General features: G+C 48.3%; 1 protein-coding gene across 1 annotated transcript in view; it reads left to right on the forward strand.

Annotated features, from left to right (window-relative positions):
• The window catches only part of DMBT1 (deleted in malignant brain tumors 1), an 88,464-nt gene that overhangs the window by 49,694 nt on the left and 14,100 nt on the right, over positions 1-24,670 (forward strand). Inside the window, exons 18-36 of the mRNA XM_065521562.2 lie at positions 443-475; positions 1,157-1,480; positions 2,455-2,484; positions 3,382-3,414; positions 4,096-4,419; positions 5,379-5,408; positions 6,339-6,377; positions 7,157-7,480; positions 8,439-8,468; positions 9,383-9,421; positions 10,191-10,514; positions 14,423-14,449; positions 15,080-15,112; positions 18,977-19,130; positions 19,425-19,627; positions 20,113-20,433; positions 21,004-21,024; positions 21,998-22,027; positions 22,322-22,472. Of these exons, the coding sequence (XP_065377634.1) occupies positions 443-475; positions 1,157-1,480; positions 2,455-2,484; positions 3,382-3,414; positions 4,096-4,419; positions 5,379-5,408; positions 6,339-6,377; positions 7,157-7,480; positions 8,439-8,468; positions 9,383-9,421; positions 10,191-10,514; positions 14,423-14,449; positions 15,080-15,112; positions 18,977-19,130; positions 19,425-19,627; positions 20,113-20,433; positions 21,004-21,024; positions 21,998-22,027; positions 22,322-22,472 (2,470 nt within the window). The remainder of the gene's footprint in view (positions 1-442; positions 476-1,156; positions 1,481-2,454; positions 2,485-3,381; positions 3,415-4,095; positions 4,420-5,378; positions 5,409-6,338; positions 6,378-7,156; positions 7,481-8,438; positions 8,469-9,382; positions 9,422-10,190; positions 10,515-14,422; positions 14,450-15,079; positions 15,113-18,976; positions 19,131-19,424; positions 19,628-20,112; positions 20,434-21,003; positions 21,025-21,997; positions 22,028-22,321; positions 22,473-24,670) is intronic.

Here is a 24,670-nt window from a genome sequence, read left to right on the forward strand (position 1 = left end):
TTTGTGCTGGGGCAGGGAAAGGGATAATAAAGGTTTGTGGTGTCTCTGCTTAGCCAGAAACCTGATTCCTGATTGTCCCCTGGGAAGCCCCTGGTTCCCCTAACATTTTAGCTTCCAGTGTCCGAGCCTCAGCAATGGCGTCTGATATCCTAGTCAGTCCATGCATCAGCAGATGTGGGATGGCATGGTGGGGAGCATCCCCTAACACATAGAAAGATACCTCAGGATTAGAGAAATGGAGGGCTCAGTCTGGTCTCCAGCAGGACCTTTGCCCCTGGATGAGTTCACAGCAGAGGAGACCTGGGCAGACACATGGGAAGCAAGTGGCAGGAACAGGAAGTGGAATTGTTTCCAGTTTGATTCCCCCTCCCACGGAACCTTTTGTTCTGGGCCTTTTCCCTTCAAGTCTAATTCTGTCTTTTTTCTTTGTTGCAATTTACAGACACTTGGCTGACCTCACCTGCGTCAACAGCAGGTAAATAATCCTCTCACCCCTCCCTAGGGCTCACTATCTCTGGACATATTTTGTGTTTCAAACTGATAGGATGCGGCTCAAGGTGGGCCCCTCTCTTTCATGTCCCTGTGGGTTGCGTGGGAGGAAGGTGGAGTCTCTGGTGAGCCAGTCCTGGGTCTGATGTTGGAGGCTGGAGGCTGCTGGTGATCTGTCTCTCATGGGACCCTGTTCCAAGTGTTCGGGAATGATCCTCATCCAGGTGCTCAGGACAAGCACTGGAGGGCTCCCTAATACTGTAGGGACCTCATTCCTGGCCTTCTGACCATGCACTGCAGACCTGCAAAAGTGCGTGAAAATTTCTATCCGTGCAGCTCTCTGGCCATGGCCCCGCTATCCCTGGCAATTTGCCAGAAACCAGAGAGGACAGCATGGGTGCCACCAAACTCTTGAACATGGGGCCAGCATGGGCCTGCCCTCTGGAGCTGTGGAGCTCCATCCTGTGTGTGCCCAGAGTAGGGAGTGGGGATACCATTCCTGTCACCTCCACTGGAGTCACAGATGATTCCCCAAACTCTGAGCCTCCATAAACCCGGGCAGCATAGTACATCCCCTCTCCTTCCCCTGTGATAAAGCTGAACGTCTGGTAGCAGTAATATACAATCCCTAATAGGGATGGATGAGGGTTCTTGTGTTCCCCTGTAGGATCTGAATCCAGTTTGGCCCTGAGGCTGGTGAATGGAGGTGACAGGTGTCAGGGCCGAGTGGAGGTCCTATACCAAGGCTCCTGGGGCACCGTGTGTGATGACTACTGGGACACCAATGATGCCAATGTGGTCTGCAGGCAGCTGGGCTGTGGCTGGGCCACATCAGCCCCAGGAAATGCCCGGTTTGGCCAGGGCTCAGGACCCATTGTCCTGGATGACATGCGCTGCTCAGGGCACGAGTCCTACCTGTGGAACTGTCCCCACAGAGGCTGGCTCTCCCACAACTGTGGCCATCATGAAGACGCTGGTGTCATTTGCTCGGGTGGGCCTTCAAGACCTTGGGCTCCCACTCTTAAGTTCCAGTTTGCTCGGGAAGAAAATCCTAATTACATTGTGATCTCCTCACTCAAAGCTTCTTCTATGTTTCCCGTATTTATGCAGTCTTGTTAGCTCTCTGCTAAGAATCTGTATGAATTTTGCTATAGGGCCTGGTGTTCCTGTGGTCACTTAGGACAGGGGACCAAACTCAAACAACCCAGACTTTCTCCCTTTCTTGAGGCAGTGCAAGGAAGAGGCAGAAGAGAAAAGTGCTGGCTCCCCAGGGCTCCATTTCTCCCCTGCTGAGTAGCACTGGGTGAGGGTATCATGGACGCAGGACAGACAGCAAGGCAGGGGAGGAATCCTCTCGCTGCGAGGAACTTTGAACTAAAAATGCTTGTCTGGAAGTGGGTTCTCAGCTGAGACCCACTGAGGACGTCTGCAAATAGAGGCTCAAGGGTTAGGAATGTAAATGTGTGTCTCTTCATGTCAGGCCTGGGTTGCGTGGGGTTGGAGTTCTTGACCTCAGCTCCTCTTAGAACGCTGCTGAGCATTGCCTGTGCCCCAGGTCTGGTGTGGGGAGGGCAGCCCACATGAGGCCGGCCAGGCATGGCCTTGTTATTGCCTCTGGTCCGGGCTGGAAGATCACACAAGGGATTTTGGCTGGAGTGGCTGCCTCAGCCTTGTTGACTCAGAAATGCCTAAGACGTGCAAGGGAGAGGGTGGGTTTGGGGTCATCCTGGTTACCCTGGGCAGACACAAAGTTAATCACCTCAGAGCTGGCAATAGTGGACAGGATCTGCCTTGACCCCTTACACGGTGCATCTCTGTGGGGATGGCATGGCAATGTCCCTGCCTGTGTGATCGGAACTAGGATGGACTGAGTGTCACACTTGCCCATTTCTTTCCCTCCTCGTTCCAGTTTTGCAGACTTCTGTGTAACGTGCCTGATCTGACCTTCTCTTCTCTTTCTCACAGTTTCCCAGTCCCAGTCGACACCCAGTCCAGGTAAGTTTCCAGTGTCCTTCCTCAAAACGTCCCTTCTCTTTCTGCCCAATCACCCCTTCCCCACTCCACAGAGCTCTCCTGTTTCTGTCTGTGGATACTGTGGAGCATATTATTTCTACCCTCAACACCGGCTATGTAACTGAGACCCCAGCACAACGCTTTTTAAACACACGTCAGATTCAGGAGGCTTCTGTCTTCTTTTCAACCCCTCTCAGCTTAATGAAACAGTTTCAAACTGTCCCAGTGGACAGACCTTACAGCTTCAGGAATTGGCCTGTGTTTAATCAGCTTTGGTCCTTTTATATTCAGGACTCACGTATAGTTTCTGAAAATTGAGGGTGTCACCTTCTGAACTGTTCAAGGCATCGTCAGGGCAGGCTCAATACCCCCATCCATCGCTGCTGGAAAAATTCCAAGATTATGATGGGCCACATTTGTATCCAAAATAGGCAGAGTTTGTGCTGGGGCAGGGAAAGGGATAATAAAGGTTTGTGGTGTCTCTGCTTAGCCAGAAACCTGATTCCTGATTGTCCCCTGGGAAGCCCCTGGTTCCCCTAACATTTTAGCTTCCAGTGTCCGAGCCTCAGCAATGGCGTCTGATATCCTAGTCAGTCCATGCATCAGCAGATGTGGGATGGCATGGTGGGGAGCATCCCCTAACACATAGAAAGATACCTCAGGATTAGAGAAATGGAGGGCTCAGTCTGGTCTCCAGCAGGACCTTTACCCCTGGATGAGTTCACAGCAGAGGAGACCTGGGCAGACACATGGGAAGCAAGTGGCAGGAACAGGAAGTGGAATTGTTTCCAGTTTGATTCCCCCTCCCACGGAACCTTTTGTTCTGGGCCTTTTCCCTTCAAGTCTAATTCTGTCTTTTTTCTTTGTTGCAATTTACAGACACTTGGCTGACCTCACCTGCGTCAACAGCAGGTAAATAATCCTCTCACCCCTCCCTAGGGCTCACTATCTCTGGACATATTTTGTGTTTCAAACTGATAGGATGCGGCTCAAGGTGGGCCCCTCTCTTTCATGTCCCTGTGGGTTGCGTGGGAGGAAGGTGGAGTCTCTGGTGAGCCAGTCCTGGGTCTGATGTTGGAGGCTGGAGGCTGCTGGTGATCTGTCTCTCATGGGACCCTGTTCCAAGTGTTCGGGAATGATCCTCATCCAGGTGCTCAGGACAAGCACTGGAGGGCTCCCTAATCCTGTAGGGACGTCATTCCTGGCCTTCTGACCATGCACTGCAGACCTGCAAAAGTGCGTGAAAATTTCTATCCGTGCAGCTCTCTGGCCATGGCCCCGCTATCCCTGGCAATTTGCCAGAAACCAGAGAGGACAGCATGGGTGCCACCAAACTCTTGAACATGGGGCCAGCATGGGCCTGCCCTCTGGAGCTGTGGAGCTCCATCCTGTGTGTGCCCAGAGTAGGGAGTGGGGATACCATTCCTGTCACCTCCACTGGAGTCACAGATGATTCCCCAAACTCTGAGCCTCCATAAACCCGGGCAGCATAGTACATCCCCTCTCCTTCCCCTGTGATAAAGCTGAACGTCTGGTAGCAGTAATATACAATCCCTGATAGGGATGGATGAGGGTTCTTGTGTTCCCCTGTAGGATCTGAATCCAGTTTGGCCCTGAGGCTGGTGAATGGAGGTGACAGGTGTCAGGGCCGAGTGGAGGTCCTATACCAAGGCTCCTGGGGCACCGTGTGTGATGACTACTGGGACACCAATGATGCCAATGTGGTCTGCAGGCAGCTGGGCTGTGGCTGGGCCACATCAGCCCCAGGAAATGCCCGGTTTGGCCAGGGCTCAGGACCCATTGTCCTGGATGACATGCGCTGCTCAGGGCACGAGTCCTACCTGTGGAACTGTCCCCACAGAGGCTGGCTCTCCCACAACTGTGGCCATCATGAAGACGCTGGTGTCATTTGCTCGGGTGGGCCTTCAAGACCTTGGGCTCCCACTCTTAAGTTCCAGTTTGCTCGGGAAGAAAATCCTAATTACATTGTGATCTCCTCACTCAAAGCTTCTTCTCTGTTTTCTGTATTTCTGTAGTCTTGTTAGCTCTCTGCTAAGAATCTGTATGAATTTTGCTACAGTACCTGGTCACTTAGGCCCGGGCTCCAATCTGAGACAACCACCCAGACTTTATCTGCTTCCTGAGGTAGTGCAAGGAAGAGGAAGAAGAGAAACGTGCTGGCTCCCCAGGGCTCCATTTCTCCCAGGCTGAGTAGCGCTGGGTGAGGGTATCGTGGACACAGCACAGACAGCAGGGGCAGGGAGGGATTCTCTGACTGCAAGGAACTCTGAACTAAAGATGCTTGTCTGGAAATGGGTTCTCAGCTGAGATCCGGTGAGGACGTCTGGAAATAGCGGCTCAAGGGTTAGGAGTGCAAATGCATGTCTGTTTGTGTCAGGCCCGGGTCACATGGGGTTGGAGTCCTTGACCTCAGGTCCTCCCAGAACGCTGCAGAGCACTGCCTGTGCCCCAGGTCCGTTGTGCGGAGGGCAGCTCCCATGAAGCCAGCCAGGCATGGCTTATTATTGCCTGTGGTCGGGTCTGGAAGATCACACAAGGCATTTGGGCTGGAGTGGCCTCCTCAGCCTTGCTGTCTCAGGAACTGCCAAAACATGCAAGGGAAAGGGTTGGTTTTGGGTCAATCTGGTCACCCTGGGCAGACACAGTTACTCACCTCGGAGCTGACAATAGTGGCTGGGATCTGCCCAGACCCCTTATATGGTGCATCTCTGTGGGGATGTCCTTGGCAATGCCTCTCCCTCTGTGACAGGGTCTAGGATGGACTGAGTGTCAGGCTTGCCCAGTTCCTTCTACCTGTGTTGCGGTTTTGCCATTTTCTGTATAGTGCATCTGATCGGACCTTCTCTTTCTCACAGCTGCTCAGTCCCAGTCAACGCCCAGGCCAGGTGAGTCCCCAGCATCCTTCCTCGGGATGTCCCTTCTCTTTCTGCCCAGTTACCTCTTCCCCACTCCACAGAGCTCTCCTGCTTCTCTGTGCAGATACTGTGGGGCATGTTATTTTCACCCCCACCACTCTGTAACTGAGACCCCAGCACAGTGCTTCAACAGACCTAGGGTTCAGGAGGCTTCTGTTTTCTGTTCAGTTTATCTCAGCTTTCATGAAGCAGTCTTATAGTGTACAATGGAAAACCCTTACAGGTTCAGGAAGTGGCCTCGTGTTTAATGAGTTTGGCTCCTTCATATTCAGAGCTGATACAACATTTCTGAGAATTGAGAGTGATTGCCAAAGTCACCTGGGAAGACAATGTCAGTTCAAGCCTTAAACATGACTTCTGCCATGGGCAAGCAATGTCAGTGCAGGCCTGATACCTCCATCCCTCACTCCTTCAAACAGCCCAGATTTTGCAGGGCCACATCTGCATCCAGAAAAGGCAGAGGCCATGCTTGGGCAGGGAGAGGGATAATAAATATTTCTGATGCCTCCACTTACCAAGAAACTTGATACCCGTTTGGACGGCTCCTTGGTTTCCTAACATTTTAGCTCCAACTGTCAGAGTCTCAGCAATGGTGTCAGATGTGCCCATCAGTCCATGTGTCACGGGATGGGGCAGGCTAACCCTTTGTAGCCGAGAAGAGGACATCTCACACTTCAGAGGCAGGAGGGATGAGACTGGTCTCCAGCAAGGCTTTTGTTCCTGGCTGAGCTCACTGAGCTGAAGACTTGGGCAGCACTTGGAGCAAGTGGCAGGAACCAGAAATTGAATAGTTTTCATGATGCTTGCCTGGTCCAGAGACTTTTTTTTTTTTTTTTTTTTTTTTTGTAGCTTTTCATCTTCAAGTCTAATTTTGTCCTTTCTCTTTGTTGCAATTTACAGATACTTGGCTGACCACCAACTTACTGACACCGCCAATAGGTAAATCATCCTCTCACTCCTCCCAGAGGCTCAATCTCTACCTCTGGACAAATGTTTCTTTTGAAAATGATAGAATGAGGCTCAAGGTGGGAGCCTCTGTTTTTCATGTTTCTGCGAATGGCCTGGGGAGAAAGGTGGACTCCCTGGGAACCTAGTTCTGGGTCTGATGTTGGGGGCTGGAGGGTGCTAGTGACCTGTCTCCCCCGGGATTCTGTTTTATGTAGTCAGGAAAGATCCTCATCCAGGTGCTCAGAACAAGCCCTGGAGGGCTCCCTAATCCTACTGGGACCTTGTTCCTGGCCCTCAGGCCACAGGCTGCAGACCTGAGAAGAGTGGGGAAAGTGCCTGTCCCCGCCGCCGTCTGGCCAAAGTCCTGCCATTTCTGGCACTTTGTTAGAAGCCAGAGAGGACCCTGTGGGTGCCACCAAACTCCTGAACATGAGGCAGGTCTCGGCCTCCTATCTGGAGCTGTGGGGCTTCATCCTGTGTGAGAATGGAGCTCAGAATGAGGAGTGAGGCCTCCATTCCTGTCACTTCCAGTGGAGTCGCAGGTGCTTTCCCAATTATTTGAGCTTCCATAGACTTGGGTAGAGTAGGACCTCACTGTTTCTTCCACTATGATGAAGCTGAACCTCTGTTTGTATTCATATTCCAAGGTGATTACCTGCCCACGTGACTTTGGCCATGAGAAACTGCCCTGAGTGTAGAACATTCCTTAAATCCTTAAATCCTTGAACTCATAATCAGTATGGATGAAGGGTTCTTCTGTTGCCCTGTAGGATCTGAATCCAGTTTGGCCCTGAGGCTGGTGAATGGAGGTGACAGGTGTCAGGGCCGAGTGGAGGTCCTATACCGAGGCTCCTGGGGCACCGTATGTGATGACTACTGGGACACCAATGATGCCAATGTGGTCTGCAGGCAGCTGGGCTGTGGCTGGGCCACGTCAGCCCCAGGAAATGCCCGGTTTGGCCAGGGCTCAGGACCCATTGTCCTGGATGACGTACGCTGCTCAGGACAGGAGTCCTACCTGTGGAACTGTCCCCACAGAGGCTGGCTCTCCCACAACTGTGGCCATCATGAAGACGCTGGTGTCATTTGCTCAGGTGGGCCTTCAAGACATTGGGCTGCCTCTCTTAGGTTGAAGTTTGCCCCTGAAGAAAATCCTAATTACATTGTGATCTCCTCACTCAAAGCTTCTTCTCTGTTTTCTGTATTTCTGTAGTCTTGTTAGCTCTCTGCTAAGAATCTGTATGAATTTTGCTACAGTACCTGACCACTTAGGCCAGGGCTCCAAACTGAGACAACCACCCAGACTTTATCTGCTTCCTGAGGTAGTGCAAGAAAGAGGAAGAAGAGAAACGTGCTGGCTCCCCAGGGCTCCATTTCTCCCAGGCTGAGTAGCGCTGGGTGAGGGTATCGTGGACACAGCACAGACAGCAGGGGCAGGGAGGGATTCTCTGACTGCAAGGAACTCTGAACTAAAGGTCTTGTCTGGAAATGGGTTCTCAGCTGAGATCCGGTGAGGACGTCTGGAAATAGCGGCTCAAGGGTTAGGAGTGCAAATGCATGTATGTTTGTGTCAGGCCCGGGTCACATGGGGTTGGAGTCCTTGACCTCAGGTCCTCCCAGAACGCTGCAGAGCACTGCCTGTGCCCCAGGTCCGGTGTGCGGAGGGCAGCTCCCATGAAGCCAGCCAGGCATGGCTTATTATTGCCTGTGGTCGGGTCTGGAAGATCACACAAGGCATTTTGGCTGGAGTAGCCTCCTCAGCCTTGCTGTCTCAGGAACTGCCAAAACATGCAAGGGAAAGGGTTGGTTTAGGGTCAATCTGGTCACCCTGGGCAGACACAGTTACTCACCTCGGAGCTGACAATAGTGGCTGGGATCTGCCCAGACCCCTTATATGGTGCATCTCTGTGGGGATGTCCTTGGCAATGCCTCTCCCTCTGTGACAGGGACTAGGATGGACTGAGTGTCAGGCTTGCCCAGTTCCTTCTACCTTTGTTGCGGTTTTGCCATTTTCTGTATAGTGCATCTGATCGGACCTTCTCTTTCTCACAGCTGCTCAGTCCCAGTCAACGCCCAGGCCAGGTGAGTCCCCAGCATCCTTCCTCAGGATGTCCCTTCTCTTTCTGCCCAGTTACCTCTTCCCCACTCCACAGAGCTCTCCTGCTTCTCTGTGCAGATACTGTGGGGCATGTTATTTTCACCCCCACCACTCTGTAACTGAGACCCCAGCACAGTGCTTCAACAGACCTAGGGTTCAGGAGGCTTCTGTTTTCTGTTCATTTATCTCAGCTTTCATGAAGCAGCTTCATACTGTACAATGGACAACCGTTCAGGAAGTGGCCTCGTGTGTAATGAGTTTTGGCTCCTTCATATTCAGAGCTGTTATAACCTTTCTGAGAATTGAGAGTGATTGCCAAAGTCACCTGGGAAGACAATGTCAGTTCAAGCCTTAAACATGACTTCTGCCATGGGCAAGCAATGTCAGTGCAGGCCTGATACCTCCATCCCTCACTCCTTCAAACAGCCCAGATTTTGCAGGGCCACATCTGCATCCAGAAAAGGCAGAGGCCATGCTTGGGCAGGGAGAGGGATAATAAATATTTCTGATGCCTCCACTTACCAAGAAACTTGATACCCGTTTGGACGGCTCCTTGGTTTCCTAACATTTTAGCTCCAACTGTCAGAGTGTCAGCAATGGTGTCAGATGTGCCCATCAGTCCATGTGTCACTGGATGGGGCAGGCTAACCCTTTGTAGCCGAGAAGAGGACATCTCACACTTCAGAGGTAGGAGGGAGGAGACTGGTCTCCAGCAAGGCTTTTGTTCCTGGCTGAGCTCACTGAGCTGAAGACTTGGGCAGCACTTGGAGCAAGTGGCAGGAACCAGAAATTGAATAGTTTTCATGATGCTTGCCTGGTCCAGAGACTTTTTTTTTTTTTTTGGTAACTTTTCATCTTCAAGTCTAATTTTGTGTTTTCTCTTTGTTGCAATTTACAGATACTTGGCTGACCACCAACTTACTGACACCGCCAATAGGTAAATCATCCTCTCACTCCTCCCAGAGGCTCACTCTCTACCTCTGGACAAATGTTTCTTTTGAAAATGATAGAATGAGGCTCAAGTGGGTGACTCTGTTTTTCATGTTTCTGCAAGTTGCCTGGGGAGAATGGTGGACTCCCTGGAACCTAGTCCTGGGTCTGATGTTGGAGGTTGGAGGGTGCTAGTGACCTGTCTCCCCCGGGATTCTGTTTTATGTAGTCAGGAAAGATCCTCATCCAGGTTGTCAGGAGAAGCCCTGGAGGGTTCCCTAATCCTACTGGGACCTTGTTCCTGGACCTCAGGCCCCAGGCTGCAGATGTGAAAACAGTGGGGAAAGTGCCTGTCCCCGCCGCTGTCTGGCCAAAGTCCTGCCATTCCTGGCATTTTGGTAGAAGCCAGAGAGGACCCTGTGGGTGCCACCAAACTCCTGAACATGAGGCAGGTCTCGTCCTCCCATCTGGAGCTGTGCAGCTTCATCCTGCGTGAGAATGGAGCTCAGAATGAGGAGTGAGGCATCCATTCCTGTCACCTCCAGTGGAGTCACAGGTGCTTTCCCAATTATTTGAGCTTTCATAGAGTTGGGCAGAGTAGGACCTCACTGCTTCTTCCACTATGATGAAGCTGAACCTCTGTTTGTATTCATATTCGAAGGTGATTACCTGCCCACGTGACTTTGGCCATGAGAAACTGCCCTGAGTGTAGAACATTCCTTAAATCCTTGACCTCATAATCAGTATGGATGAAGGGTTCTTGTGTTCCCCTGTAGGATCTGAATCCAGTTTGGCCCTGAGGCTAGTGAATGGAGGTGACAGGTGTCAGGGCCGAGTGGAGGTCCTATACCGAGGCTCCTGGGGCACCGTGTGTGACGACTACTGGGACACCAATGATGCCAGTGTGGTCTGCAGGCAGCTGGGCTGTGGCTGGGCCACATCAGCCCCAGGAAATGCCTGGTTTGGCCAGGGCTCAGGACCCATAGTTCTGGACGATGTGCGCTGCTCAGGACAGGAGTCCTACCTGTGGAACTGTCCCCACAGAGGCTGGCTCTCCCACAACTGTGGCCATCATGAAGACGCTGGTGTCATCTGCTCAGGTGGGTCTCCAAGACTTTCCAGACCCAAGAGTGGGCTCCCTCTCTTGGGGTGGAGTTTGCTCCAGAGGAAAGTCGTAATTGCATTCTGATCTCCTCACTCGAAGCTTCTTCTGTGTTTCCTATGTTTCTGAAGACTTGTTAGCTCTCTGCTAAGAATCCATATGAATTCACTGCCTGGTGTTCCTATGGTCACTTAGGAGAGAGGGCCAAACTCACACAACAATCCAGACTTTATCCCCTTCCTAAGGCAGTGCAAGGAAGAGGCAGAAGAGAAAACTGCTGGCTCCCCAGGGTTCCATTTCTCCCCTGCTGAGTAACAGTGGGTGAGGGTATGGTAGCCACTGCACAGACAGCGGGGCGGAGGAGGGATCCTCTCCTTGGGAGAGGCTCATGGTAAGGAAAGGACACATTTTGGGGTAGGGAATTCTCACTTAAGGCCCCAGTAAGGAGCATTTGGATTGGAGGCATATGGGCTAGCAGTGTAAATGTGTAGCTGTGCATGTGTGACCTGGTTCTTCGTCAGTTTCAACTCCTTCCTAAGAACTGAAGTGCATTGTCTGTCTAGCAAGCCTGGTGGGAGGGCAGCCCCCATGAGATCGCCAGGCAAACCCTTGTTATTACCTGTGGTTTGGGATGGAAGATCACACAGGAGATTTTTGCTGGAGTGGTATCCTGAGACTTGCTGACTTGGTGAATTACTAAAACCTTCAAGGGAAAGGGTTGGTTTTGGTTCAACTTGGACATCACATCCAGACACAGAGTTAATCGCCTTGGAGCTGGAAATGGTGGGCAGAATCTGCTTGGACTTTTTCTAAGGAGCATCTTCGAGTCCAGCCAAAGCACTGGCATTCAGCAGGTCTGGGTGAAACTCCTGGGTCTTGCTTGAAGCCTCTGGCCACTCCTTACCTCATTCGATGTGGAAGGTTCCCTTATTTACCAGTTGTCAATTGATCTTTAAAGAGGATTTATTATTAGGGATGCTTTTGTTTGCACATGGCAGGAACTGAACTCAAACTCTCTTTAGCTAGAAAGGAATTCATTGGCTCAGGTATCCAGAATGTTTAGTGGTGGATCTGGAGCTTCAGATACAGCTGGTTCCAGAAGTTCTAAGTCTTTTTTCCCTATGCTTTGCTTACATTTACCCTTTTATCTGTGTGGGCTTCACTATCAACTTGCTTTTTGCATATGGCTGAAAGACAGCAGAGGGCAGCCCCAAGTCTATATCCCACCAGGAGAAGGAGTCAGGCTGTCCCAGTACCTCTGGCTGACAAGGCCTGGGAGGACTCTGATTGACCTGCTTGTCAACAGGTGCTTTCTTCCAAACCATCTCTATTAGCTCTGATGGCTCAGCCAGAGTTCTATACCCATCTTTGTGTTCCCTTGGGGCGATGGGAAGGATGGGGGCACTAGGCTGTACTTGAACCTTGTAGGATGCTACTTTTTAAAATAGGAATGACTGTTTCTATTAGCATAAAAAACAGGCAGGATGTTTGAGACAGAGTCAGCAGTCCCTTAGTTGGACTCTTCCTTTCCTTTGATACTCTCTGCTCTTTGTTGGCTGACGTTACCCCTCTATCCCAAGATGGAACCTTCCCTCTCCCTGGCTGTTGTCCATGTTCGTTACCATCATCTCTATCTAGTTCCAGGACTTTTTCATTATCCCCAACTGAAAGCTCTTACCCCTTAACCATTCATAATCCATTCCTCTTTCCCTCAGCTCCTGGCAACCACTAATCTGCTTTCTGTCTCTGTATACAGATTTTACTAAGAACCCTGATCATTTTCTGTGAATGGAATCATAGCCTTTTCTGTCTGGCTTCATTCACTTAACATAATGTTTCCAAGGTTCATTCATGTTTTGGCATGTGTCAGAACTTCATTACTTTTAATTGCCAACTAATATTCCATTGTATGGCCATGCCATCTTTTGTCTATCCATTTATCAGCTTATGGACATTTGGATTGCTCCCATCTTTTGGCTGTTGTGAATAAGGCTGCTATGAACATTAGTGTATGATTTTTTTGTTTGCACTTGTGTTTCCAATTTTGGGAGATATATATCTAGGAGTGGGATTTCTGGGTAATAGGGTAATTATGTTTAATTTATTGTGGAAACACCGAACAGTTGCCATAGCTGCTGCACCAATTTGCTTTCCCCCCAGCAATGCCTGAGAATTCTGATTCCTCCATATCCTCACCAACACTTGTTATGATGTCTTTTTCATCATGGCCATCCTAGTGGGTGTAAGGTGGTATTTCATGGTGTTTTGATTTGCATTTCCCTGATGACTAATGATGCTGAGCATCTTTTCATGTGTTGGTGGGCCCTTTGTATATATTCTTGGGAGAAGAGTGGCTTCGTTTTATAGATACTAAGCTGAAGACCAGAAGAACTAGACTAATATCAGTATCTTAGCCCAGCTCCTGAGCTCACCGGACAGGGTTCAGTTACACAGAGGGATCAGGATGCCTGGCCCAGTGTTGTGTCTAGCATGTGACATTCCTTCATGGAGGCCTAACTCTGCCATTTTTCCTCCACTCTCAGGCATAGGCACCTCTAGGTATGCACAACTAAGTGTTATCATAGTCACTTCTGCCCACTGTCCCTGTAGCTCATGGTATTCAGTGGGTCCAGGTTTTGTTTCAGATTGAAGGCAAGCTGTGGGTTTGAAAGTGACTCAGGAACAAGCCTCAGGCCTGATGGGGTGGTCCCTGTGAGCAGAGTGAGTCAGCCAGAGGTGGAGAGGTGGAATCTCCCAAGAACCAGGTCCTAGGGCTGCACTTTGCCAGGCAAGTGGGAGCTGGTCTTGGTTGCATCCTGCTGCAGGGGCGCTTGAGCCCAGTGGTCCCTGCAGATCCAGGCTGATGGCTCCTGCACTTTAACCTCTGAATCTGAAGGCCTGGCTCAGCACTTGAATTTCTGGGCACTGAGATAACTCCATTGGAGAACATGCACAGCTCAGTCCGTGCCCAAAGGTTCTAGAAGACAGCCCTTAAGGATAACATGTTGAAGAACAGGGTTCCGTCAATGTCTATGCTGCTGGAGAACATTGACTGGAGACCCAGAAACCTTGGCCTTCTGGAAGAATTCAGAACTTCACTCTGACCTCAGATCCTCTCCCTTTAGCAGATACAGGAGAGAGTGAATTTTCCTGTCTCTTCTAGAATCCAATTCTGGTGTGGCCCTGAGGCTGGTGAATGGAGGTGACAGGTGTCAGGAGTGGAGGTCCTATACCAAGGCTCCTGGGGCACCATGTGTGATGACAGCTGGGACACCAATGATGCCAATGTGGTCTGCAGGCAGCTGGGCTGTGGCTGGGCCATGTCAGCCCCTGGAAATGCCCAGTTTGGTCAGGGCTCAGGACCCATTGTCCTGGATGATGTGCGCTGCTCAGGGAACGAGTCCTACCTGTGGAGCTGCCCCCACAATGACTGGCTCTCCCACAGCTATCAGCATAGTGAAGCCACTGTCATCTGTTCAGATGGGCCTCCAAGACTTGGGCCTCTATTTTAGTGCATGGTTTTCTCCATGACAAGGCTTCTCTTTGCACTAACCTCCTCCCAGCCTGAGCTTCTCTTCTAGATGGCCAGTTTCTCTGATACCTCAACAGGGCAAGAACATCAGCAAATGTTGTCGATGTCTTTGACTTTTATGGGTAGGCACTAGCTTCTTCCTTACATAGGTTCCTATAGCAAACAAGGGTTCAGTCAACTTTCAGCTGTAAGAGTGAATTCTTCAAACACCTTTTTTTGAGACTAACCCTTAATGTTTATGTCTACTGTTCCACTCTCCTGGATGACTCTTGGGGAGCATTTCTAAGTGACAAGGTGGGACAGACACTCAACATTTATCTCGCTCATCATCCTGGGCACTGGGACTGACTCACGTTTTCTTCTTTTCCTTGCAGCCACCCAAATAAATTCTACTGTGTCAGGTGAGTCTGCTCCACCCCAGCCTAGCAATATTCTCTTGGAAATTCCACTCTCTCTTGTTTCCAGAAGTAGGAGGAGTAGGGTAAGTTCCCCCTGAGGGGTAATTTCTCTCTGAGGGCTCAGACCTTTGTTAGGGTGATGAGCTGAGTTCCCACTGCCATCACTCTCATGTCTGGCTGCACTGCAGAGGACCCCTGTGGCCTCCTGCTATTGCCTGCTGATAGTGCTAAGTGCTGGCAGAGATGCTGCTGTGGAAGGAGGCTTTGGTCCTCCCATTATTTCAGATGAAAATAACTGTCTAAATTAACCCATGGAAAATTGGGACCTTCATTTTAGAAACATAGCCAAGCGAGACTTCTGCATGTATTTGTCAAATGAAGAATTCTTTCACTTTGAGGGAGCCATCCCCAACATGTTTTTGTGCCACAGTGAAAATATCCTGGGCCAAATATGTTGGGAGGTGCTACATACTCTAGACCTTACTGGCCATGAACAGTGTAAACTGGAATGGTCAAGGCTCTGAGAAGTCCTATACTAAGGAAAAGGATTTAACTTTGTCAGTCATACAAATGACTATGGAATGGAAAAATTATCTAGTAAATTCCTAAACAGCTTCATTTTTTTTTTTCTAGATTGGTGGCATCCAACAACTACAATCACTACAAGTAAGTATCACATTTTCCACCTGAACCATAGGTCATGCATTTCTTATCCTCAAGCTTGGCTATCCATGAGTGAATGCTCTGCCCCCACCCCAGCCTTCCTCAATCTGCACATAGCCCTGGCCTGTCCCACTACACCCTTCACCTCTTCATTTGAATCAATGAGATAAGTATTCTTAAAATAATCGACTTAAAGGCTTTTATTTTGGGGGGTATCTCCAAAGCTTTGGGAAGAAGAAGGGAGACAAATAGTAAATGGATAATTTTACTACAAATTATGCTTTTCCACGTCATTTTTATTTCACTATATGGATATGTTTCAATAGATTTTCATTGCTTTTAAAAAATAGTAGGACTACTTTTCTGTGTTATTAAATCTTTTCTCACTATTATTTTAAGTGCCTGTATTGTATTCTACTATAGAGATACGCCATGAATTATTTGACAAATCCTCATACTAGATATTTGTTTGTATTTCTTCATTACTGTAAATGATTTTGTGATGAAGAATATTTTTATAGACAATTTTTTTGCATACCTCACTAATTTTTCCTTTAGGATATAAATGGGTGTACTGGACTAAAGTCAACATCAACATAGTGCCTGGTACATAGAATGTACTCCATACATACTAATTTTTACTGTGTAAGGTATTTTAAGATCTTGCTGTGTGTATGGTCCAACTACCATCAAGAATGGTTGTAAAATTATGGAATGATGTAACAGACAAAGTGATCTTCTTCCTCAGAGCTCACAATATTATTTAATACACAACCAACTAGAAAATTACAGTTGTGACAAGTGTTTCCAAGGAAAAGTTCAGTGTGCAAAGAGGAAGTATTAGTAGAGATCTTCCTTGACTAGGGGGTTAGGGGAAGTTCCTTATGGAAGTGACATTTAAGCTGGGAGTTAATAGAGGAGCAGGTTCATTTGCTGAAGTGTCTTCTAACTAGAAGGAATGCTTTGAAGGCCCTAGGCTGGGAAGGAGCTTGGCTCTTTGAAGGAGAGTGGGGTGGAGGCAAGGAGGGACTGCAGGAAATCTGTCGGGTGAGGCCAGATCATTCAGGGCCTTGTGGGTGGGTTAAGACTTCCATCTTTATCCTAAAGGTAGGGAGGCTGTGGAAAGATTTTAATCTTGAGAATTAGCTAATTGTAAATATATTTGCAAAAGATCATGTTTATCTTTTCTGCCAAACTGCATTTCCTGAAGGCAGGGGCCATATCTGCCTTTTCCATAATGTATCCTTATTATGCAGCATTGTGTCTGCCTTTCAAGAACTATTTATTGAAAGAATAAATGAACGAATGGATAAATTAATGAATACATACATAATTACTGTTGGCATTTTGGCATACGTTCCATACACTATACACACACACACACACACACACAGTATGGCATGCTTTATATCCCTTTGTATAACCCATCATTTTCATTTAAGTGTATATAATACTTTTTTCATGACCTTAAAATTAGCATTTTTATAGCATTGAAATTATTTGTATAGAAGAAGGTTTAATGACTACACAGTTTTCCACTGTATAGATATACCATCATTTAGTTAAACAGTTACTAATTGTGGGACAAAAACATTGTTTCCAATTATATTTTATAATGTTAAGTGACTACATATAATAGCATATTTTATAACCATTTCTATTTAATGTTTAGAAATATGTAATTCATATCCTTGCCTCTGAAAGTTTGACTTTATCCTTAATTATTTCCCAGTGTAGAAATAGAATGGGTGGGCAGGCCACACGATCTTCAAGAAACACTGTATTCCCACCAAATGGGAGAACACATTTCTATCTCATAAGGGACTTGTACCTAGGATATGTAAGTGACTCTTGTAGTCAATGATAAAAAGTCAAATAACCCAACTGAACAATAAGCAAAAGACCTAAGAGGTATTTCTCTACGGAAGATTCACAGATGGCAGAGAAGGCATTGGAAAGATGCTCAATGTCATTAGCCGTCAAGGACATGCAAATGAAACACCCAGTAGGTGGGTCGTAGTCAAAAAGCCAGATCATAGCAAGTGTTGATGAGGATGTGGAGAAATTGGAAACCTTATGCATGGCTTCAGGGAATGTGAAATGGTATAGCCACTTTGAGAAGCAGTTTGGTGGCTCCCCAAAAGGTTAGACCTGGAGTCACCATATGACCCACCACTTGAACTCCTAGGCATATACCCAGAAGACATGAAAACATACGTCCACACAGAAACTTGTATGTGAATGTTCAGGACAGCTTCATTCGTAGTAGCCAAATGTGAATGCAATGCAAATGTTCCTCATGGTGAATCAAGAAACAAATATGATACGTCCATGCAGTGGAGTATTATTTGGCAATAAAAATGAATTTAATAGTGGCCGGACGCGGTGGCTCACACCTGTAATCCCAGCACTTTGGGAGGCTGAGATGGGTGGATTGGCTGAGGTCAGGACTTTGAGACCAGCCTGGCCAACATGGTGAAACCCTGTCTCTACTAAAAATACAAAAATTAGCTGGGTGTGATGGTGGGCGGCTGTAATCCCAGCTACTTGGGAGGCTGGGGCAGGAGAATCGCTTGAATCTGGGAAGCGGAGGTTGCAGTGAGCTGAGATCGTGCCATTGCTCTCCAGCCTGGGCTACAAGAGCGAAACTCCATCTCAAAAAAAAAAAAAAAAAAAAAAAAAAAAAGAATTTAATACTGATTTATGCTACAACATGATGAACTTTGAAAACATGTTGAGAAGTAAGTCAAAAAAGACTACCATATCGTACAATTTGTTTTATATAAAATGTCCAGAATAGTCAAATCTATAGGGACAGAAAAGTAGATCAGTGGTTGCCAGGAATGGAGGGTGTTGAGAAGAAATGGGGAGTGATTGCTAATCACTCCTAAACAAGGTTTCTTTTTAGGGTGACGAAAATAATCTAAAACTGTGGTGATTTCAGAGCTCTGAGTATGCTAAAAACCATGGACTTGTCCCCTTAGAAAAACTAAACAAAGAGTTATGAAAAAGAAAAAAAAAAAGAAAACGTTTTAATTTATATCACTGAGTGTACATTTTGAAAAAATTTTTATTACTATAAACCACCCACAAAATGTTTGACTGTTTAGTATTTATCCCTTTCTGATAAATAGCAATAGCTAATATTGCTGGGTGCTTATGTGCCTGGCACTCTCTAAGAGTTTATATAGACATAGAAACATATCTCATGTTTAGGTATAAATGTTCATATATACACATCTTATTTGATACCCATAAGAGTCTGATGAGGCAGACGCCATTACCACTCTCATTTTTCTGATGAGGAAACTGAGGCAGAGAGGTTAAGTAACTGGCTCCGGATCATGGAGCTGATAGAGGCAGAGCCAAGATGCAAACCCAGGCTTCTTGTTGCAGAAACGCTGCTCCTAACCCAACGTTGTGCTACTTGTGAATTGACAGAGTCCTGTGCTCATGGAAGACGCTAGGGAGCACCCCGTATTATGGAGTGCTCTCCACGGGTCGGTGCTGTGCTCAGCCGGGACTATCCCACGTCCCTGTCTGTAGCGGATTGAACAATGATAGCAGTCACTTTGTTGCTTTCTTGGCATTTTTGCTAGAGGTGACACATGCTCCCTCTGAAGCTTAGGTCACCTCCTCCCAGAGGATTGCTGTCCAGGCCCAACAGGGAAAGCAGACTCGAATCAAAGCTCCTAATATTGGGCCACCTCGAACCAGGCCCCAGAGAAGGGGACTTGTTTACAGGGAAAGTTAAGTCATGTTATAAAGTGCAGAAGATGAAACTGGATGATACTTACACGGATGATTGCTTGTCACAAAATACCTGAAGACCTGGTACAATGGAGATGTCCCCTCTCTCCTCTCTAGGACCCTCTTCAAATTGTGGTGGCTTCTTATTCAGTGCCAGTGGGACATTCTCCAGCCCATCCTACCCTGCATACTACCCCAACAATGCTAAGTGTGTTTGGGAAATAGAAGTGAATTCTGGTTATCGCATAAACCTGGGCTTCAGTAATCTGCAGTAAGTAATGCCTGGTCATCTGGTGAGGGGTGAGTCCCTCTGCAGCACACCCAGTGGTTTAGACTGTGTCCTGGGCTGGGATGCTTTTCACTGTCGTGTGCTGTGGACAAGCTTTTGGTTGCTTTGGTTCTTATCATAAAGCATCAGGGAATACTGATGTCCTTTGGCTTAATTGAGGAAGAGCTAGAAGAAAAACCTGTATTCAATGGCATCACTCGTAAAGTCCAAACTATTTAAAAAATGGAGGGCCAATAGGAATTTCGATGTTGACTTGAATACATTTTCTCCATACAGGCTGGAGGCACACTATAACTGCAGTTTTGATTATGTTGAAATCTTTGATGGATCATTAAATAGCAGTCACCTGCTGGGGAAAATCTGTAATGATACCAGGCAAATATTTACATCTTCTTACAACCGAATGACCATTCACTTTCGAAGTGACATCAGTTTCCAAAACACCGGCTTTTTGGCTTGGTATAACTCTTTCCCAAGCGGTAAGTGCACACTAGACCATGTCTACAAGGCTTGGTGGATTTACCCAGCTGCCTCTTTGGGGGCATCATGGTTCCCCAAGGAAATCAACGAAGGGCCTCAGCAATGCATTGCCCATTCTCCTTCTCTTAGCACTGGCTATGTGAGCCTCAAGGAGGGGCAGGCCCTTGGGAAGGCAGCAAAGGGTGCAGACTGGGGGGTCACACCTGGCCTTGGGTCTGCCACCAACTTTCCGGGGGACCTAGCGACTCTCCTTGCAGAGCCACTCCTCTCTGTCTGGAGGTGAGGGGATCTGAGCTTGGTGATGTCTGGAGCCCCTTTCAGCTCTACATGGAGTGGTCCAGTACCTCCACTCCAGCTTTTCCACATTTCTATTTGATGACTGTGGAGGTGGGGAAAGGCCTGTGGGATGCTTGGCCTTTGAGGTTTGTTGTGGGACATTTGTTGTGGGAAATGGCCATGATTTCCCAGTTAATGTGTCTTTCAGATGCCACCTTGAGGTTGGTCAATTTAAACTCATCCTACGGTCTATGTGCTGGGCGTGTTGAAATTTACCATGGTGGCACCTGGGGGACAGTTTGTGATGACTCCTGGACCATTCACGAAGCTGAGGTGGTCTGCAGACAGCTGGGGTGTGGACGTGCAGTTTCAGCCCTTGGAAACGCCTATTTTGGCGCTGGCTCTGGCCCCATCACCCTGGACGACGTAGAGTGCTCAGGGACGGAATCCACTCTCTGGCAGTGCCGGAACCGAGGCTGGTTCTCCCACAACTGTCGTCACAACGAAGATGCTGGTGTCATCTGCTCAGGTATGGCCCAATGCCATGGAAGGCCCATTTCACCTGTAACCTACTATAAAGGGAGAGCTTAAGGCCAGTGGCTGATGGTGTCTGTGTCCCAGGCAGGAGCTGGTCATGTGTGCTCGTGGCCTGTGCACTCCAGAAGAGCATGCAGGGGGCTGCTTTATCTTTGGCCAGTTTCTGGACCCAGGGCCATTATGCTGAACACTCATCTGACTAAAGGACCTCCAGCAATGATTCAACTTCTTTATGCTTCAGTTTCCTTGACTGTTGAGTCGGGGTGGCTATGATAGTACTTGCTGCCAGTGACAATTGGGATGATTTTAGAACAATCATGGTCAAGGAGAGAGTGATGGGTGTTATGACCTCAGCTGTAATCCTGATGACCACAAGTATGATGGGATTTAGGGAGCATCTGGGGAAGCTGTGAAGGCTTCTCAACAGCAATTGCTTGGTGGACCTGGGGGTCCTCGACAAGGGGGTCAGGTTATGAGCCATGTACGTGTATCTCTGCCTCATTCTGGCCCCTCCTCAAAGCCACATGTCTGTGACCTATGCTTTTCTTCTATTCCTTTTCAGGAAACCCACTATCGACACCTGGTAAGTCCCCCCGATTTCCATTCCACTTCCCTAGTCTCCAGGTCTCTCCATTGCTGCTGCCTAGACTGTGCAGGGCGTGTTGCTCACTCTCCAAGGAGTTTATCTGTGGTGCCCTCCTCTATAGCCCCTGTCCCCTCCCCTGCCAGCCACCAGGACAGTGTGCCCGTCTCTGTGCTTCAGTGGCTTGGCCCACCTAAGAGTAGGATCTCCAGTCAGTCCCGAGGTGAGGCCTGCCACCTGTCAGATTTGCCTGTCCTCGCAGACACTAGACCCTGACCAGTGCTGGCCAAATGGGGCCCACTGCATCGCTAAGCTCCTCTCTGCCTGCTCCTGAGCTGCTCTGAGTGTTCCCAGCATGGCTCTGGCACCTCAGGTCTTTCCTTTCCAATATCACCTCCCATCCCTGCTTGCCTTGTCATCTCGTCTGGCCTCCCACAGCAGCAGCTTCAGGCCTGCCCCTCTCATCCATTCTCCACTGTGCAGCCCCTTCAAGTGATTCCTCAGGGTCTTCTGGTGGTGACCCCCTTCTCAGCACAGCATGACTGCCAGGCTCCCTATGCTTGGTGCCCTCTCCCCCTCCGCTGCCTGCTCCATCCACATGGAGGTTCCCAAATCTCTTCCACCTGGGTGCAGTTGCACCTGCTGTTCCTCTGCCTGGGACACCCTGTTTCTACCTCTTTGCCTGCCCTCTAATTACTGCCCTTTTTTCCCCATTCCATTTGGGGCAGGGGCCAGACTTCCAGGCTCCTCTCCTTCCCCAGGCTTTGGTCAATCTCAGCCTCTTCCCACTCTGCTGGGATTCGCTCTCCTCCAGACCTCCCCAAGGGCAAGTGAGCTCCCCAAGGGCAAGGCCTGTGTCCAGCTCCTCCCTGTGGACTCAGGCTTGGCACAGCATCTGCACAGCTCACAAGCAGTCGACAGCTGTGCCAGGGATGCCGGAAAACTGATCCTGATCTTTTCTTTTTGTCAACAGCTCCTTTTCTCAACGTCACTGGTCCAAACAGTAAGTTCTGAGCTCCCTGATGAGTCTGTGGCAGAGTGGCGTGGAAATCCCCCTTCCCATTTCCTCAGTGACAATGGGGCTGGGGAGGAGACAGCTTCCCCCAAGGTGATCTCCCTGCAAGAGTGCCCCGCCAGCCCTCAGTGGATGGTCCAGATCTAGGCCACCTCTTGCTTTTATTTGGTTTCTGTCTTGGGAATTATTTTTTAAATTTTTAAAGTAATTTAAATTTAAAATAGTCCCCAGGTGACTGTGTGCTCTGAGGGTCCCCGACATTCCCGTTTTTTGTCCTGACAGCAAATTATTCCTGTGGAGGCTTCCTGTCCCAACCATCAGGGGACTTTTCCAGCCCATTCTATCCCAGGAACTATCCGAACAATGCCAAGTGTGTGTGGGACATTGAGGTGCAAAACAACCACCGTGTGACGGTGGTCTTCAGAGATGTCCAGTAAGTGTGTGCCAAGAAGAATGCCTTGGGGCCTCACAGACCTTTCAAGAGGGAATAAATGGTACTTAGAACATCAGGAGAGATGTTTGCTGGGAGACATTTTTGACCTAGCCCAGAGGCATCCCGTGCAGAGTTGGGGAGGGAGCACAAGAGCCTTGGACTGGACAAAAGCTCTGGTTTCAAGTCCTAGGTCTGCCACCAATTTGCTGTGTGACCACAGGAAGTCACTTAACTTTCCTGAGCCTCAGTCAAAAGAGGGGAATAAAATACCTGCTCTCCTCACCTCATTGGTTACTGGGAAGGTCACGAGAAAGAGAGAGGAGAGAGAGGGAGAGAGATGTGAAAATATTTACAAAATGTTGTCCAATGGAAAAGATGGTTGTTAAGTAGTAATGATAGACTTAGGGGCAATAATAGCACAAATAATCCTATTAGCAACCACACTGGCCAGGTATGGTGCCTCAGGCTTGTAATCCCAACAGTTTGGGAGGCTGAGGCCGGAGGATCACCTGAGCCCAGGAGTTCAAGACCAACCTGAGCAACATAGGGAGACCCCCATCTCTATGAAAAAAGAAAAATACAGAAATTAGCTGGGCATGGTGGCCTGCACCTGTAGTCCCAGCTACCCAGGGGCTGAGGTGGGAGAATCGCCAGAGCCCTGGAAGTTCAACATTGTGGTGAACTATGATAGCGCCAGTGCACTCCAGCTTGTGGAACAAAGCGAGACCCTGTCTCAGGAAAGCAAAACAAAACAAAAAGAACAATTGTATCAGCTTTGTGGAACCCTTTTTCTCCACCCTCTCCTTTCTTCATGTGAGTTCCCAGGGATCAGGGAGAGATGGAGGAATTGCTGCTGCAGAGGGTAGGGTATCTGCTCTGCATCCAATCACAAGTAGAAATCATTGTTTTAAGCAGAGGGGACATTACTAAAAGCACTTTTCTTTTCTTTCTTTCTTTCTTTTTCTTTTTTTGACACAGAGTCTCGCTCTGTCACCCAGGCTGGAGTGTAAAGGCACGGTCTTGGCTCACTCTAACCTCTGACTCCTGGGTTCAAGCGATTCTCCTGCCTCAGCCTCTCAAGTAGCTGAGATTACAGGCACACACCACAATGCCTGGCTAATTTTTGTATTTTTATTAGAGATGGGGTTTCACCGTGTTGGCCAGGCTGGTCTCTAACTCCTGACCTCAGGTGACCCTCCCACCTCAGCCTCCCAAAGTGCTGGGATTACAGGTGTGAGCCACCATGGCTGACATCAAAAGTACATTAATATATGATTTATCCAAGGAGGTGGGTGGCCCAACTGACCGTGAAGAGGCACCAGTATTTTCTAGTGTCCTGAACAAGGGGCTACACTAATTTCTTCTCTAACAGCCACTATTGAACAAAATAGTTTTCCCTGTTGATTTCTGTTTGCAGTGGGTTTTGGAGTCTCTGCTTTAGTAATTCATATGGGATTTTGCAAAAGATATATCATTTTATTCTCTTTGTCATTACAATACAAAGATTGCACTTAAAACTTATGCAGTCCTATGGGAAAAGGTTGACCATGAGTGGTTCTTTAACCAGCATCTTGATAGCAATGACCATCACCATTTGTGACATTTTACAAAGCCCTTTTCTGTATGTTGTTTTATTTGAGCTTCACCATAGCCCTCTTCAGCGTGCATGGATCAGATTATTTTGCCTTTGTAAACAGGAAAAGCTTTAGAGAGATTATTTGACTTGCCCAATATTTATTCAGTTATTTATTTCTCTCACTATGAACTCATGCATATTGATTTTATTCTGTGGGGGCACCAGGGGCTTTTCGATAGAAGAAAAATGGTCTAGATCAGGATGCAAGCCCTTCCTTTCCTGATATAAAGGGCTGACATGTGAGGGGCTGTAGATTTCATATTTGTGACCACAAAGGGCAGGACTAAGACCCAGGCATGGAGGTTGAGGGAAGATGAGACTCTCTTGATTTAAGGAGACCTATGACTTTCTTTTTTTTCAATTTTTATTTTTATTTTTATTTTTTGAGACAGGGCCTCGCTCTGTCGCCCAAACTGGAGTGCAGTGGCACGATCTCGGCTCACTGCAACCTCTGCCTCCCGGGTTCAAGCGATTCTCCTACCTCAGCCTCCTGAGTAGCCGCCCTCACACTACAGGCTTATGCCACCATGCCCAGCTAATTTTTGTATTTTTAGTGGAGACA

The sequence above is a fragment of the Macaca fascicularis genome, chromosome 9, assembly GCF_037993035.2.
Source record: "Macaca fascicularis isolate 582-1 chromosome 9, T2T-MFA8v1.1".
NCBI classification, from domain to species: Eukaryota; Metazoa; Chordata; class Mammalia; order Primates; family Cercopithecidae; genus Macaca; species Macaca fascicularis.